The 18,919-nt window shown below is 25.0% G+C and overlaps 1 protein-coding gene across 3 annotated transcripts in view; it reads left to right on the top strand.

Moving 5' to 3' along the window:
* The first annotated feature begins 883 nt into the window (after nt 1-883).
* Nucleotides 884-18,919, top strand: part of LOC145835118 (E3 ubiquitin-protein ligase TRIP12-like) — a 60,984-nt gene continuing 42,948 nt past the window's right edge. For all 3 annotated transcript variants that reach the window (XM_082942664.1, XM_082942663.1, XM_082942665.1), the window contains exons 1-7: nt 884-1,071; nt 2,774-2,812; nt 3,146-3,180; nt 3,538-3,619; nt 4,394-4,442; nt 4,855-4,917; nt 6,880-6,997. In XM_082942664.1, the coding sequence (XP_082798790.1) occupies nt 977-1,071; nt 2,774-2,812; nt 3,146-3,180; nt 3,538-3,619; nt 4,394-4,442; nt 4,855-4,917; nt 6,880-6,997 (481 nt within the window). In that variant the 5' untranslated portion in view covers nt 884-976. The remainder of the gene's footprint in view (nt 1,072-2,773; nt 2,813-3,145; nt 3,181-3,537; nt 3,620-4,393; nt 4,443-4,854; nt 4,918-6,879; nt 6,998-18,919) is intronic.

The following is an 18,919-nucleotide window of genomic DNA, read 5'->3' on the forward strand; positions in this document are numbered from 1 at the left end:
TACATCTATAGATTGAATTTCAACTTATTCACTGCTACAATCTATATTGTAGTTCTGTCTTTGTTTTATATTATTAAATTAATTGTGTTAAGTGTTGTACTTTTTCAGGACAACTCTTGCTAGTTTGAGGTTTTTGCTTCGGTCTATTTTTTGACTTAGTATATTTTTTTTTGTTAAAAATTGTATTTTGCTATTATTTTTTTAGTTTATAATACTTACACTGTGCTAACAGTAATTTTTCTCTTTTTTCTTTCTTAACTAAACCCAATTCAGGCTAACTTGATATAACTCAGTCTTTTGCTTATACATTATATGGAATTTGACAATTCAGGAAAAAATCCTAGAATTTCAAAAATTTTGACAAAAGACCTGAAAAATCCTAGAGTTTTAGCAATTTTTACATGTTAAGTAGTAAAACTTTGATTTGACTCAGATCTTTCATATAGTTTAAAATGTTTTGTCATCATCAATTTTTTTTTATTAAATAACACATTTAAAGTAGTTCTCAGCGTCCTTTAAATATTTTTATATTATTTAACACGGTTTTCTACCTTAAACTTAACTTTAAGCTAAAAATAGACCTAAAAATGTGTAGTTTTAAAAACCTGGAGGAAATTCTGAAAACCTGGAAATTAAAAAAAAAATAAGTTGCAATCCTGGGCTGAGTAATAGTTTTTGCTATTTGTATTTAATATTACGCACATAAATTTTGCAAGTAAAAATTACTTGCCAAACATAAATAAACTTAAATATTAAATTTGCAGATTGAACAATAATAGTTTTTAAGTTATTTGTTTATTAGTTTTGCGTACATAAATTTTGTAAATGCAAACTTCTGGTCAACCTTTAATGAATTTAAAAAAAAATTCAATTTGCAGGTTGTAAAACTGTATACTAATTTAACTTTAAAGCCGAAACAGAACTGTGTGTGTCCATATATAAATAGTTGAAAGTGTTTTGTCTCACACAAACTTATATGTCCAAGCGCCACGCTAGCAGCTCTTCTCATTCTACTCAAGGTTCGTCTGTCAGTGGAGTGGGGGCACAACAACAGCAGGAAGATAAAACTACGTTCGTTTGAGTTTGTTGTAAAAATGTATTTTGAGAATTTTTCTTGAAAGTTGTCAAGCGACAAGTAGTTTTGTACTAATTTAAAGTTTCCAACAGGAAGCTTCATCGCAAGATAAAACTACGTTTGTTTGAATTTTTTAAATAGAATTTAATAAACAAATAAGTTAATAAATTAAGTTAATTATAAGGTTTCACAGTTGTGTAGTTTACATCACAAGATAAAACTACGTTTGTTTGAATTTATTAAATAGAATTTAATAAACAAATAAGTGAATAAATTAAATCAATTATAAGGTTTTACACTTGTTAGTTTACATCACAAGATAAAACTACGTATGTTTGAATTTTTTAAATAGAGTTTAATGAATTATTAAGTGAATTAAATAAATTAGTTATAGGTTTTACAGCTGTGCAGTTCACATCACAAGATAAAACTACGTTTGTTTAAATTTATTAAATATAATTTAATATACAAATAAGCGAATTAATTAAACTAGTTGTAGGTTTTACAGTTGTGTAGTTATCAATAATAAGACAAATTGCTTTCGTTTTATTATACTAAAAAAACAATAGTTGTATAGTTGTTTGAAAGTTGTAAGTTATAGTTAGTTTTTACTTAATCAATATTTTCATATGAAATATTTTGTTTACCTAAAACAGTTTGAAATAAAGTTATTACAACTGGTTTAGGTGTTACTTTTAAAGGTATGTTGGTTAAACATTAAGTTACAGATATATTTTTTACTAATTGAAATTTTGATAAAATAAACTAAAAAATGAGGAAGATAAACCTTAAGTATAAAACTAAATTTAAATTTGTAAACTTACAGTTAAAGTGTAAGAAATATTTTTTTGGCACAGAAATGTTAATATTTTCATAATGAAAAAGTTTAAGGTCGTGAAGCATAAATTTGGTTTGAGGATTCAAATTTTAAATGGTTATTTAGTAATATTTTGGATAAACCCAAATCTTAGTTTTTGTTAAAGTTTTTTGTTGAACAATCAAAAGTAATTTTTAACTTTCTGTTTGTAGATTATTAAAAATTAAGTTCTATTTAAAAATTATTTCATTACAAAAATTAGCAAGGCCAATTAATTTGTAACTGTCTTAATTATTAAAATATCTAATTATAATCAGAAAGTTTTTTAATGGAAATGTAATTTGAATTTTTTTTAACAAATTAATAATACTTAATATTGAGAAAATATCTCTGTTATTTATGTTATTAACTTGTTACTGAGAGAAAATAACTTTTACAACATTCCAAACACTTTCTTTACTACTTTATAAGGGTATGTTGTGTTACATTATAGATACTTAAAATTAGTTGTAGTTGGTATAATATAAAAAATGTATTCTTAATAAAAAAACTTATGTTAAATAAAAATACTACTCTAGTGATGTTCAAAAATTTTTCAGTAGTAAGCTTTTTTACCTAATATGGACATAAAATATTCTTTATTTAATTGACTTAATCAAAAACAGAATTTGAAAAGTATAGTTTACTAATACATATGTGGCAAGAAACGTTTAAATTTTTAATTTAATTTGGAACATGAATAGTTTAAAATAATGGTTTTACATCACCTACTTTTAAATAAAGTTTTTAGTTTCATAAATTACATTTGTGATTTATAAAATATTATTTATATGATATACTTTTGTAAAATAAACTAAAATTATAATTAAATATTTTTTCAGGACTAGAACTCTAAGGCAGCGAACTAAAGTCAACTACAGGTAAGTGATATAAAAAATTGAAAAAATTTAAATGTTGTATTATGCTATTAAAGTTAAGTTCACAAGAAAAAAATTGCAAAACAAAAAATGTTTAAAAAATTAGCATACAATTATGCAGTTTCATTTTCAAGTTTAGTTTACCAAAAAAAAGTTAAAGTTTTTTCCATAAAGTTATAGGAATATTTTAAAAGTTTATACAAAATGGATTATGCGAATTAGAGTGTATTGAAGTTAACAGATCATTTACTGAAAAATCAGTACGATTAAGTAAAAGTTAAATGAGTAAATAATATTAAATAAGTAATTAAATAATTAAATAGTATTTTTTTGCAGAGAAACGCGCTCAAAGGAGAGCAAGTCTGAACCAAGTGAGTTTTAATTTATTTATAAAAATATTTAACAACAGTTTTGTGATATTTTAAAAAACTGTTGAGTATTTTATTGTGATATATATATATAAAATGTCAAGATAAGTTTTTACATAGTAAACAAAGCAAAAATATTTTAAATGCCTGAACTATTCACAGTACTTTTTGAATTAGTCTCAGTAGACAATGATGTATGATACTTATTTATTTGTGTACCATTGTAACAAGTAGTTATTTAAATCATTTAGGGAAGTCAATTAAATTTTATTCATTAAGTCACACTCATGTATGATACTTATTGAACTGCAATTGTTTGTGCGTGAAATATTGTAACAAACAGTCATTTAAATAATTCAGGTCTGCAAACCAAGTCCAAGGAGGATTTGGAACAAGTTGCGCCGAAGAGAAGACGTTCTGAAACTAAACTACAAAACAAAAGGTAAGTATATAAATGCTGGTTGTTCACAGTTAATAAGTAGCTTCAATTAATGTTAGTATGATTACAAAATGATACTATTAATATTCTTTATTTGTTAACAAGAGCAAATGACTATTTTAAACAAAACTGCAAGAGTATAAACTTTAAACCATAGTTAAGTATGAATAGATCCAGCATAACCGATGCTGCAGTATCTTCTGAAATGTTTTACAAAATAGTATTTTTTATTTTAAAAAACCAAGTAAAAGACAAACAACACCTTGATAATTCCCTTTGTGTTTTAAATCTTTAATTGTAAATAAAAAAGAAAAGTTAATAAAAAATCTTGGTAAAAAGTCGCAATTCATCTTGAAACCACATGTCGAAGTTTTAGAATCACGCAGGGGAAAGAGAGTTCATTAATCAACTTTATAATCAACTTTTCAAATCCATCCTCTTTGCTAATTCATGCCGTTTAGCAGCTTTTTATTGATTTGTGCTACTTCGAGATTTTTTATTGTTCATACAAAAGTTTGCACAAAAAAGCTATTTGTTGGATACTTTTTGTTTTGATAAATGGGTTTACTGCGTATTTACTAAATTGTTTGTGATGTTTAAAAATATGATTTGAAAACACTTATTTATATATATGTATTTAAGTATAAGGATTAAACAAAATATTTTGTTACACGTTGCATTACACTAAAGAACTTAACGTTCAAAATTTATACCAACAAAATCAAAAATTTTTGTAATTATTTAGCAGTTATTTTCAATTGTAAATTTTTTTATTAGTGTTCCAAAGAAAACCAGTGCAAAAGCAGCAAAATCCACTACCAAAAAGGTTAGTAATTTCCATAAGTTAATTTTATTGTTTGAATTTTAATTTTTTATACGGTTTGTTAAGACCAAAGCCAGTTTATTAAAACTTAAGAAATTTATGTGCAGTCATTAAATTCGCAACAATGTAATGTAATGATTATTAAACTTTTTTATACATGTTGTGTCATTGTTTTGATGAAAACAATGATGTAGAACATTGCCTGTTTTACACATTACTTTTTTATAAATTAAAGTTTTTGTTAAAATTATTTTATAAAGTGTTTTGCAGTTATAGTTTTACTTAAAACTATATATTATAATATATTAACGTTTTTAAACATTTAACAAGCTTTTTATTTTACTGCTAACAGTTATTAATAATAAATTATTGAAATATTTTTACATAAACATTATATAGTATTTTATTTATACAGGGCAACTGGGCTCCTTTCAAAAAGCCAAATTATCAAGGTTCCGATTCTGACATTGAAATAATTGTGAGTTTTTTACAAACTAAAATGTTATTAGTTTTACAATATTTGGTTGAAAGAATTATTTAAGTTATCAAAGAAAAAGTCAAACAAATAATAGATTTTTACCAAGTATAAGTGGTTTATTAATAATAATATGTTAACTTACAAAACTCATGTGTTAATAATTCCAAAATGAGCTTAAGTTTTTGTTTGTTTATTATTGAACTAACAACAGTCATATAATAGAATTTATTACATTGATTTCAAAGCAATTTATGACGGATGAGTTGTAATTGACAGCATAACAATACAATTTAATTTCTTAAAAAAACAGGCAAAAGATGTATAATTTGAGTAATAAAATAAAAAACTTGTATGGGCGTATGTCCGGTTGAAACTAAAGTATTACTACCTGAATTAAAAATTATCTGACCAAAAAAAAGTAAAAACTTTGAACTAATTATCAATATAAACCCATGAAAGTATTATTTTGTACGTATTATTAGTTTAATAGGTACAACAGCTGCAGTATTAAGTTCATAAGCAGCATACACTAGATCAAATAGAAATGTATAAGTATTTGAATAACTAGTTCAATTAAATAACTTTAAATACTAATTTACTTTATGGTTTGTAATTGTTTTTAGTTTTGGATAAATACACACAATGTTTTATAGTTGAGCAAAGCATAATTTTTGTTACTCACCAAAGTTATTTGTAAATTAATGAGTAATATAATTAGTTCATCAGCTTTGTGAAGTAAAAAGCTTGTAAAAGAATAAAATGTTAAATTTTAAATAGTTGAAGTTATTAATACAACTTATCAAGGACTATGGACTTGTACTATGAAGTCTAAAAAATAAATTAAAACAAAAGTATTTGAAAATTTGTAAATTTGTAATGTATGATCTTATGCGACTGAAAAAGAATAAAAATGTCTAAATTTTAATAGTTGATGCTATTAATACGACTTAATAAGGACTATGGATTTGTAAGTACTATGAAAAATAAATTAAAACAAAAGCTTTTAAAAATTTGCCACCCTGTGAAGTATTCTTCTTATGCAACTAAATAGTACGCGCGTCATTCCACTTGAAACTTTAATCTCTTCTCTGTATTTTCATCACAAAACCGCGTAGGTTTTGATCTAAGTGAGTTGTTTCTTCAAGAAGTGATGTGTTTAATATTTTTACTCAAAAGTCAAAACAAAACAATGCCCATGTGACCTAAACAAATAAACATTAATAAATTTATTTAAAGTAATTTTAGTTTTCAATTTTTAAATCACTTTAATTGCCTAGTGAATTTAACTTGATTATTAATCTTTTTATTTTTTGGGATGAATTGTCTATAATGATGTATAAAATAAATAATAGAATGAAAATTGTTAAATAGATAGTTTGAATTGGTGTATTACATACTTGTATTGTCTGAAATATATAATTCACAAACGTTGTTTGAAATAAAAACAAAGTTAAATTGTTGTTTCCATAATTTCCATTAATGTTTCTATTAAGTTTTTTTTTATAATATATATTTGTTATTTAAAGGACAATTGTTCTGTGAAAGAATCTGCTTTAAAAATCCTACTCATGTTTCATTTCGTTTTAGTAAGACTGTTTAAATTGTTAATTAAAGTTGTGTACTAAACAAAAACAAAAATAAAACAGAAAATTTTTTTTCTAATAGAAGGCTATTTAGATTCATAATTGAAGTCATATGTTTAAGAGTACGTATAATTTTTATAATATTGTTAGGATCCCCCAACGCATTTTAGGAAGGCTATTTATGTTTGTAATTGTAGTTGTTTGTTTTTTTATTGAAAATTATGAAAATTATGAAAATTTTTATTGAAAAATAGGTGAAAATTGTGTATTAAACAAAAAACAACGCAAAACATTTTCTAATGGAAGGCTAATTTGATCTATGATTTAAGTTTGTTATTGTAGTTGTTTATTTTGAAATAAATTTCATAATTTTTATCAGGATCCGCCAACGCAGCCGCTGAAGAAGAAGGTAAAAAGCAGAAACCTGGCTTCCAAAAAAGAAAAGCTCGCAGGTGGTAGGTCGCAGGAGGAAATCGAAAATCCGCTCATTCAAACTTGTTAGTTGTGGTATAATATTTTTTGCATGAGTTTTCAGGGTTAGATTAAGGGCATAGGGGGGAAGCATCTTGAACTTTACAAGTTGATCTTATTTTACAGAGTTTTTTCTGAGCTACCAGACAATTTAAACCGCTTAAAAAAAGTACAAAAAAAATACAAACTTCTTAGTTTTGGTATAATATTATTTGCATGAAACTTCAGGTAAAATTAAGGGCGTAGGGGGGGTGCCTTGATTTTTTACAAGTCGATCTTGTTTTATAGAGTTTTATCTGAGCTACCAGACTTTTTTAAACGGTTAAAAAAGTTAGAAGTAGTTTTGAGATATAAGCGATCAAAGTTGGTGACCTCAATAGGCTCCTAAATGACATCAATAGGTTTGATTTGCATGAAACTTCAGGGTTAAATTGTTGTATAAGTCGCGAGGGAAAATTTAAAGTTCACTCATGCAATAGTATTTACGTACAGTTAGCTTGCATAAACACTAAAAAAATTACAGTTGTGTAAAATTTGATGTGCAGATGGATAATAAGAAATAAATTTAACTAACTTTTAGACTAGTTTACCCTTAGAATAGTTATGTAAGTTTAGCTGAAAAAGCAGTTAATTCAAATTGCTTTTTATGTTTTAAATTTATTTTATACCGAAATTATTTAATTTTTAAAGTATGTCAAACTATGGTCCCCACAATTAAATCACTTGAGTGTTTTATAATACATTTTAATTTTTACCCTATTTTGTGAAGAACTTGAATCTGACAAATTAAAGTATTGCCTTTTCCAAGTAGAGGTACAGAGAAATCATGAAATTAAAAACTGAAAATAAGGTAAATTAAGTTGATTGTTGGTAAGCTTAAAACTGGTGATCAAATCCATCAAGTAAATAAAAAAATGTTGTTGTTTTTCTGCCACAAGTCTTTGAATATCAACAACATACATAATTTACACCTGTAAACACTTAAATAAAGATTCTGAAGATGTCATGTACAAAATAAGTATACTTTAATGAAAATGGTTAAAAATAAAGTACTGCATAGATACTTAGTCTGAAAGCTGTGCCAAGCTAATTTAGCAATAATAGTTACTGGATGTTATTATTAAGATGAATTATTTGTATTGAACACTGGTCGTTACGTGAACAGATGAAATAAAGACAAATGCATATAAATAAAATAAATACGTTGCACATTTGATTTGATTTTTGGTATGTACTTGCTTATGATACTCTTATTGTTTAAAGAATAATTTGTTGCATAATAAAATAATGTTCATTGATTGTGTTATAGATGGTAAAACTGGTAAATTATGTCTTTTTGTTTGTTTATTCATGTCGTTTACATAATAATCAGTAATTTTTTGACCATCATGGGATCTCAACGCTGAAGTATTTTATTAGTTTATTAGAATTGTTTTAAAGTCACTTTAGTTGATTAATTGAATTTTAAAGAAAAAGATCACTTTTGTTTTTAAAGCAGTTTTAGTTAAATTCTTTTATTTAGTTGCAATAATTGTTATAAATAGTGTTCTAGGAAAAACCAAGAAATATTTAATGAAAAAAAACAGCTTAAATTTGAGTTACGTAAAAATGTCATATAGCATGTTTCATAACTATTAAAAAGTACTAAATAAAAACTAAAACACTGTTAAAGTTCTTTTTGCAAAAATGTAGTAACACTGTAAAAAATAATAACATTTTGAACAAATAAAACATTTGTTTTACAAAACAAAATTGTTTACTTCCAGTTCTATGTAGTTTTTGATAGTATTTAATAGCTTCAAACTGTTAAAGTTTTAAAAAGTATGTGGACTTATTATTCAATACTGAGAAGTTTGTCATTAACACTAAAACTAAGTTATATTTAAATTGCTAAGATTCTCAGTAGGATTTTGGTTTTTACATAGAAAAGTTTCCAATGTTTCATAAGCTAAATTTCCAATTATGTTGTGAAAATTAAAAGCATTAAATTAGAGCATTTACAGTCTTTTGTAATATGTGGTTACTAAAATAACATTTAAATTAAAAAACTACAGAGTTGAATAACTTGAATTTTTTTTAAAGAAAATTCAAGTATAAAACTGCAAAACACACGATTGATTAGTACTTTAACAAAATTCCGTTACGAATATGTACTTACATCAGATGGTTTTGTTTATAAATACCAAAGTTTTTACTGGGTTTTCTAGACATTAAGTATAAAAGTTTCACGATTTTTTTTCTATTTCATTCGGCGAATTTTATATATTTTCATTTATACTCTAAAGATCAGTAGAGAAAAAATAATGCACTAGATTTTTTCTAAAAAGCTAAATTTGAATATAAAAAGCTATATAAAATTTTAGTCAAATTCAGAAATAAACTAAAATTTAATATTGAATAATTTATAAAAACACACTTTTAAATGATCAGTAAACAATTCCATTAAAATAAGCTTTATAGTTTGAAAATTTAACAAAAAATTATTTTTAATTTCTTAAATATATATTTTTTTAATTAAAACTTCCTTAAAATGCAATTTATTATGTTTAGTGATAATAAAATATAATTTTTAAAGTTTATTTCTTCAAGATCACATGCTTTAAAACAGGAAAAAATAATACTTAATTTCCAATTAGTCAAATTGTGCTGCTTTTCCAAAGCGTTTCGGGTCACATGTTTAAAGTTTCTAAAAAACAAAGTTTTTTAAAAATTAAATTTTTTTCTGTTACATGAACAATAGTAAGTGTTTTGTTTGTGAAAAGAGAATTTTCGCCTAGGCGCATAGCATTGCTGTTATGTAAATTTGAAAATAACATTTGTCTACAAAATTAAATATTTTTTATTCAATTATTTGGTCATGTAAAATAACATAAAATAAATAAACAGTTTAAATTAGTAGTTTTAAATCTAGGTAAGTATTTTTAAGTTTAAAAAAGGTAGAACGAATGTTTTTCTGTAAATTTTTGTCAATAATCATCATAAAAATAATAAAAAGAGATAAACTTGATAAAAAGAAGCTATTTTTAGTAGTTGTTTTTTTATTTAAAATGGACAAATTACGAAACTTAATATTTGCATTTAAGTAAGATACGTTGTTAAAAGAGTGATTGACAACTTTTAAGAAGACAGTTTACATGCAAACGAAGTAGCTATTGAAAAAACTAGTTAAATATTCAAAAATTAAGAGCATAATAAAAATATATTACTGTGGATGTTCAAGTATTACACTGTTAGTTTATAAGAAAATAATAACAAAACTTTTTAATGTTTTTATTATAAATTATAACTAGTTTAAGATTAATTAATTTTTTATTATGTTAAATAAAACAACAGCTGTAAAGTACTCAATTTTGTTCTACAATTCCTTAAAATAAATACAGGACTGTTGTGTAAAAATTATGATTTGTCATAATTCATTGGACTTTTTTGTTTGTTTGAAGTAAATATAATCGGTTTATATCCACTTAAAATCTTGAGATAATTGAGTACTGGCATTGGCGTTTTAATATTTGTTTTAACAATTATCTTTGTTTTTCTTTTCAAAGGAGTTTTATAATTTTATTGATTTAAACTCGCTCGAACCCTAAGGTCGTATAAATACTTCTTCAATAATATAATAAAATTATCTTCCAAGTTTTCATTCTGTTTGTGAGAACTGTATGGTATTTTATTCAGTTATATTGACAATTTTTTTTGGAAATGTTCTGTATTACTGTTATTCAATGAAATAAATTTGTTCAAATATTCTTGGTGTGATATTGATTTTCAAAAAGAAACTGTTGTCTGTTAATAGTTATTATTTAGGTTTTATAGATTACACTTATGTGTTTTGTTACTTTCAAAGTCTGGTCTTCAAAATTTTTGTTTTGTATTACCTAAAATTATTACACTTATTGTCTTTTGCGTTTCCTGTAGCTAAACAGTTTTATTTTTTCTGTTAATTAATTTCACCGTAGTGTTTGTTAATTTATTTTATTTTTTTTTAAATTTGATTACAGCAAATACCATTGGTTGTTCTTTATTAAGTTAATTAGAAAGATTTATTTTTATATGGTGGGAATGTTTGTTGTTTTGTTGAATTCTAGTAATTTAGTGTATGTATTAAATTTTTTATCACATGTATGAATTGGGCTTTTATGTTTTTAATTTACTTATTTAATTTACTGTATTTCTATCAAAATCAATCAATATTGATTTTATTGCATTAAAAAACACATGACTGTTTTCTCTGATTATTTGAATATTTTATTTTTATTCAAAGTGTCTGACTCTTATTTAAGTAGACAACAAATTGTTCATTATCACTAGATTTTCAATAATAAAATATTAAAATTTCAATAAAAAAGGTGGATTACAACATTTTTCTGATTTTTTTAATTTAATTTTTAGAACTGCATGTCAAATTTGAATATAGTTGTTGAAATTTTCACTTAATTATATCAGTATCTGTACTTGGTAATATCGCTAGAAATTACAGAATAAAATAGTATTTTTATATCTTTAAGTAAACTGCTGATTCATATGAGTTAGCATATGTTTGGTTTAAGGTTAGTTTATAATATATTATTTTAAGATAATTATTTAAAATAAAACAAACAAAGAATGTAGTAGTGAAAGTTTTAATTTAATCATCAAAATGTTAGAATTGCTGTACAGTTAAGTGTAAGCATGGTTGAAAACAAATAAGTATATAAAAAGAATATTTTCTTGCGTTACTTTATAAAATAATAATGTAAATTAAATAATACTAAAATTAGAAAATACTCACAGTTAAATAAACCAAAGATTTTAATAAGCAGAGGTGCTTAGTTCGGATTTTTTTTTGTTAAAATATTCAAACTAAAATTATTAAATTAATATAGTACCATGTGCTTTATGTGCTTTTAGGTAATTTCAAAAAGCAATTTGAATTGTTTTAATGAGTATTGAAAAATACCCTTGATGTATTTTATCGGATCAATATCATGAGTTCAAAATTTTATGCCCATTTAAATCTGTTTTTTTTTCATGAGTAACTTTTAACGCTTTTTTAAGTTGTTTAAAAAGTAATAAAAGTACTTAATTAACCTCATATAACACTTAAAAACTTAAAACTTTCTCTGCATAAGGAACCATATTGCTAACACAGATACTGTTTAAAAAATTCCCTCTTGCCACTATTTGCATGTGACCGTTAAAAAGTTCCCAATTAACTGAGATTATAGTCTATGAAAATTTTATATTTGGTTGTAAAAAACTTCTTGTATTTTAAAAGGACACACAAGCATTTAAAAAAGTTAGTGACAAGAAAAAAAGGAAGTTTCATTTCTAAGCTATTAAACGAAGAAAATATTTTTGTTTTAAATTTTCAAAAAACTTTTCAAGTATTTATACAAAATAAATACTGAAATCCTGTAATACTGGAAAAATATTTATATTTATGTAAACATTAACTTCCTGTAACTTCAATTTTAACTTGACTTTTTCCTTAATGGAATATTTCCAGTAGTGTTTAACCAACATATTTTTCTGAGGAGAAAATATAGTTTTACTTCCTAAGTGTTGATAAATAAACAGAAAAGTTAAAATAGTTTCAAATTAATTTGGTATTTTTACCGTTGCTCTTTAGAAATCGTTACTCTTTTGCCGTTTTGTGTGAAAATATTTTCTCTTCGGAACAACAATAAACAAAGCTTTTTCCTTGCTTTTATACTTATAGTAAGCTTATCTTTTTAGTTTGTATCTTAATTTTTTTTGGTAGTTAATATTTAGCTTTTTGTTTAACTTTTTTTTCTAAAGAAACTAAATTACTTTAAAACTAGAGAAATATGCTAAATTAAATACTTAAGGAGCTTGTTTTGGTACTCATGAAATTTAAATTTACAAACGTAGTTACTTAATTGTCAGGTTAACCACTTAAATATTTGTTTTATTATGCAAGAACAGTATTTTTAGTGTATTTAAAAAATCAAATTATTTTATTTTATTGTTAAGAACTCACGACTTGTTTTATTTCGCTATAAAGAAATGAAATATGTTTTTTTTTTTGATTCAAACACAAAACATTAATTGATAAACATTAAAAACAACTAATTGATTTTGTTAACTGAATTTAATTTTGCCTAACACAAAGTAAATTAAAACTCTATAAATGTAATCATTTTGAAAGGATATACAAAACAATAAAATTAATTAAACGCTTATGAAAAGGAACTATTAATTCACAATAAGGTTTTCATCTTTTGTCCGAAAGTAACCTTTTAATAAAATTCCATTTGCAAAATCAAAATAGACAACATCACTTCGAGCGTCCAATCCAATTTGACTGAAAAGCAACTTTTCTTTTTTCTTTTTTCACGCTCACCACCGCCAACGCGTGGTCAAAAGTTCTCTCATCTCCTGCCTCTCTCGTTTTTGACTCTCTCATTTTGTACTTCTCTCGATTTTGTTTTTTTGCTGCTCACTTTTCGGTCTGCCTTCAGTTGCACTTGCATTCAACAGCGGTGAGTTGTTATAAATGCAGAAAAATGTGCAAACTTATTTTTTGTTTCGAAAGCATGCATTGTGTTTGTATGCGGTACAGTGAGCTCTCATTTATACGCAGAATAGTTTTTGCATTAGTTTTTATTGTTTTTTTTTATTAGTTTTATGAAAACAAGATTTTGTTTTATTTTAAATCTACGTTCGTTTAGAGTTTGTTCTGCGAAAAATAAATGTTGAAAAACGAGACACCTACGTTCCATGCTGCAGTTTAATTTGTTATTGTTTAGTTTTTAATAAAAATACAAATAAGAATTGCGAATGTTTATTGTGCAGTTATTTATTATTTTTATCATCTGTAGTAACTTATACGTTTTCAAATTAAACTTGGTAAACTGTTGCTTGATTACCACATCACCTGCAACGTAATTATTTTACATTTGTAAACTATTTAAAAGAACACGTCGTATGGCAGAAAATCCTGAAAGTTTACTTATTACTCGAAGCTTGTGCTCAACTTAACTAAATTTTTATATAAACAAGAAAAAAACACACCACCTGGTTACTATAAAATATATTTTAATCCTGCAATTCAACAGTCTGGTTTGCATCGAAATAAGCTGTCAATGAGAATTTTTTTGTACAAAAAACAACAGGAATTTGTTAATTGTCAAGCCACCGCTTTGTTTATACAAAATTCTGGTTTTCTTGTAAAAGCGTGTAGATGTTGATTAAAAGTAGGGAACTGAGTCTTTACATACTGTTTTTTTTCTTTTCGTTTAAATAAAAGCGTATTTTAAAGGGTCACGACTTGAAAAAATCTTTCAATAATAAAAGATTTTTAAGGATTCTGACAGGTAAAGTTTAAATTTATGTCTTTATTAGAAAATCCAACACATTTAATTTTTAATTATAATTTTTCAACTAAAAAAAAGCAGCTATACTTTTAAATGAATGGAAAAAAAAATCTATTTTATGAATACTTTTTGTGACGAGTAGATTTTTTTTTTTAAATTGAGTGACTAACCAAAAACTTTTTCTTATTAAAATTTGCATGTCATGCAGTAAGTTTCGTGCGGTTTATGCGAAACTTACAAGTAAATTTGAAAAAAAAAATGCACAAACATCACGACCGTGCAATTTGAATGCGAAAAAGACAGTGCGAGAAAAAAAGTCTGCTTTTTTTTTCGTTTGCAGTTTGTCACTGAAATTTCAGCATTCTTGTTATGGTTCTTTATTCAGTGTTTAGATTCAAATATACGAATTAGAATGAAATTTTAGGCCTTAATGTTGAAGCAAAAGTGCACAAATTTACTCTAATATCGTTTTAATTGCAGTTGATTTGTTCATGCTAGGTTGTTTGCAATATAGTATCACGAGTTATTCTTTTACCAGCGTGTATTTATGTTCACAATTTAATAATTGAAAAATGCTGTCTTCGGAGAAAATATTATATCTTACAACATCAAACTTGCCAGAGCTCTTGTTTTTTTAAATTGTTTAGAAAACATATCTGTGTTTACTTTTCTTTTCTTCGGAACCAAAATTAAAGGTACACTCTGGAATTTATCAAGACTGAAGTTTCAAAGCAATTTTTGATATTTCTCTGCTTAAAATTTACAAGAAAAAACTTGCAAACATGTTTTAAATGCAGAACAATCGAGTGGCAATTTGAGTTTTATCAGCGAACAATGCGACCGTTGTGACGTCATAAAACCCAACAAGTCTGGCAAGCGCTCCGTGGGTTGTTCTGTTGAACATTCTAAAAAGTTTCTGCAGTTTAAAAAAAAACATTTTAATACAGTTTTATTGCGGTTCAGCTCATTTGTTTCAAGTTGAACTTGTTTAAGTTTTTTAACTCAAAAGTATATTTTTGGAGAACTTTTAATTTTGACTGATTACATTTGTAAAGCATCAAATATAAATTAATGAAAATCTAGACTGTAAAACAAAAACAAGTTTTAGTTTCTAAAAAATATTAAGATCTTTTTGCAAGTTTAAAGTTTAACTTTCACAATGATCTTTAGCTTTTACAGCAAAATTAAGCATGTTAAACAACATAACTGAGAATTGTCTGAAGTTATTTTTTTTAAATTGATGCATCTTAGAATGTCAAATGAGCAACTAGTGTTGAGAATTGATGTTTTGTTTTCGCATCAGGCTAGTAAACAGGACATAACAAAATGTAAACAGGACATAAAACTGAAATTAAATTAAAAAATACAAGCTTTTATTGGCTGAACAAAATAAACTTAAAGTTATCATAATCCAGTAGTTAATTTTGATTCTCAACAGCTTTAAAACATGTTCATTTGTTTGTTTTTCATTTGCAGTTTCTGCTGCAAATTATTTGTTTTGATAACTTTATACAAAGCAATTGTAAACACTCGAGACTTTTTGAAATAATTAAACAGTTCAATGGGTTCACTTGAAAGCAGCTAAATTTTGCATAACACATTGTTGTACAAACACCATTTCAAAACAAGTTGTTTTGTTTTTGTTTTAAATGCAAGCGCTCTTGAAACATTCAAAAGTGTGATTAATCCGGTTGCAAGTTGTTTAAGACAAGAAAGTTGTTATTGTTTTTGCAGCTTAGTCTTATGAACAACACTTGAAAGTGCTTGAAACTTTGTGTTTATGCTCTCTTGAGTGGCTTTAATTGAAACATGCAAACTGCTGTTGTTTATTTATAGACGCAATTAGATTACTTGGAATTGTATAATAAGATTATGTGGTTAATTTACTCTGAAATGTTAATGTACTTCAGTTTATTAAGATGATAATTGTACAAAATTTTTTTTTTAATTTTGTGGCCTTATTTTTCAGCAATTTATACATTATGGTACAACTATATATGTTGATTTTTTTTGACGTAAAAATTTGAACTTTGATGAGTATGAACTCAAGCATCAGTTCAACTTAAAAGTTGCAATTCTGCATTGAAAGCAATCAAAATTGCTGTAAAAACCAACATTTAAACCACAATTTGTAAAACAACTTTAGTTTTATTAAACTGTCACTGCAATCAGATAAAATGTAAAAAATAAAGTACGATTTTTAATTTAAAACAGAATCACCACTTAATTACTAAACAACCTAATAAAAGCAACGCTATAATGTAACTTTTTCAACATGATGCATTTATATTCTCTTGTGTAATGAAAACAAATTTAAACTGCTGCGTACAAATGCGCTTCCTGTTTCGAAAACTGCTACATGTTCAACTATTCAGCTTTTAAATTCATGTTCAACAAGTTTTATGCAAATTTTTTTTAAACGGACTTTTTTTACTTGCATTTTGTGTATACATTGATTTATTTAAGTGACTCACCACCAGAATTTTTTTTCATAAAAATAAAATGTTATTTGAGAGGTTTAATTTTAAAGCTCTCGTCACATTTATATCTTTGTAATAGAGCTTTGTTCCAAAATAAGTTAAAAGTTAGTTGATATATTTAAAAAGCAAGTTCTAAAAGTTTGAATAAGTAAATAGTAAAGTTTTACTGTTATGAATATTTTAAAAACTTTAGTTTCACCTCACTAGAGTAATTTATTTTAAAGCATTTAAGCTGCTTAAACTTGAAATTGCTGTGAATTCATGAAACCTAGTGGGTTAACAGATATAATTTGTTGGTGAGAAAGCAATAAAAAGATGATTATATCCATATTAAAATTATCCTAAAAATGATTGATATTCTTTATAAAACACCATAAACAAGCTTAAGAAGCTTGTAGTAAAGTATAAGTTTTTGATTATACAACTTACAATTTTAAAATAAAAAAAAAATCTGTTTTTTTTTTGTAGTAATGTTCCAAAATTCACAAAATTACTAAAAAACTCACACCATACTACAATTTTCTGCTTAGTAAGCGAAGTGACAATGTTTTAAAGCAAATTTGTGCAAAAAGGCTGGGCATATTTGCTCTGCACTTGACACAATTTTCCTTGAAAGTTAATTTATTGAAAGCCATTAAAGTGTTTTTATCAGTTGCTTTAAAACAGGAAAGAGTTTTTTTTTAATAAAGATAAAGCTGATGGTTAAGTAAATACCTCTTCATAATTGAAACTTAAACTTTAAAAGTAATAAAGCAAAATTTTCTGTAAAATTTTTATAGTGATTTAACTTCCTTGTAAGCTTTTATATTGACAATTCACCTTAACTTACTTTAAAAGTTTTTCCTGTTTCGTTTGTATTAGTCGTTTTTTAAAACTAAAGAAAAAAAAGTTTGGCACTAAATGAAAAAAAAATATTAAAAAAAAAATTCATGCTTTGCTTTTTGAACTAAAAATACTTGTACATGCTTTTTATTGTAAAAGTATTTCTTATTGATTTAAAACATCATTATTTTTTTGGGTTCATATTTAAAGTAAACTTCTTCGAATAAACTAGGAATTAACGTTTATGCAGTAATAAAAAATAAAAACAGTTCTGCTTAGAACAAACTTTTTTCTTTACTTCCATCTCACTTCCTGGTTAGTAAAATTGTGTTCATTGTTTTTTTATTCAATTTGAAAATGTTTGTTTAGAAAAATTACTGTAAAACAAATTTGCCGTGTGAGCACAGTGACAAAATGTTTGTTTGTTTAGTAATTTAATATTTGAGCTCATTTAAACCATTGTGATGTGTTTTTTTTTTGTTTTTGATGTGTTTTTTTTGTTTTTGATATTTTTTTTAGAAATCACATGCTCGTCTGTAAAGTTTATGTCAGATTAAAATATTAAAATTAATTTGTTTGTTGTTCTGTTGTAAAACTGTAATACATAATTCAAAGTTTGTGAAAATAAAATTTGGTATAAAATCTCATAAAAAAATAAAAAAAGATTTTTGTTTGTTTAGCAAATATTGTTAATAGTTCATTGAAAAAAGTTGAGTTTACATTCTGTTAACTTTTTATTATAAATAGTATATATGTTAAATATTAAAGTTTATACTTGAGAAGATTAAAAACAAAAAGGTCAAAGAGTTTTGTTATAACAATTCTTAAAGTACGTTTTTCTAATATAAAATGTTAGTATTTAAATGTTTAATTTAAGAGTGTAACAATGTTATCACAATACACGTACAGTTTTTCTCCTGAAAAGTCAAGTATGAAAAACTTTTACAAAGTACTTCAGTAGGTGCTATATTTAACACAAATTAAAAACTTCTTTTTGTATAAATAAAAAAAGCTCAAAAAATATTTTTTTGACGCACAAAAACAGCCAATATCGTACGAGCATAATATCATGTTTTTTTTTTGTGAACAATTTTTTCCTTACAACAAAAGTTTAATGTGCAAGGTCCTTACGCATGCAAGATTGCGTGTTAAAGACACGGGAATAGAAAATAATAAAGATAACAAAAATAAATTTCACATAATCCGTACGTGTTATCGCGAAATTCGTTAATAAAATTACCAGATTGAAGAAATTGTTCACACACTGGTTTGTTTAATAAACATTGGGTTTTTGCTTGAATGAAAAAAAAGTTTGCAGATTACGCTCGTG

Source organism: Thalia democratica, chromosome 4, assembly GCF_965202585.1.
Source record: "Thalia democratica chromosome 4, ktThaDemo2.hap1.1, whole genome shotgun sequence".
Classification (NCBI taxonomy): Eukaryota; Metazoa; Chordata; class Thaliacea; order Salpida; family Salpidae; genus Thalia; species Thalia democratica.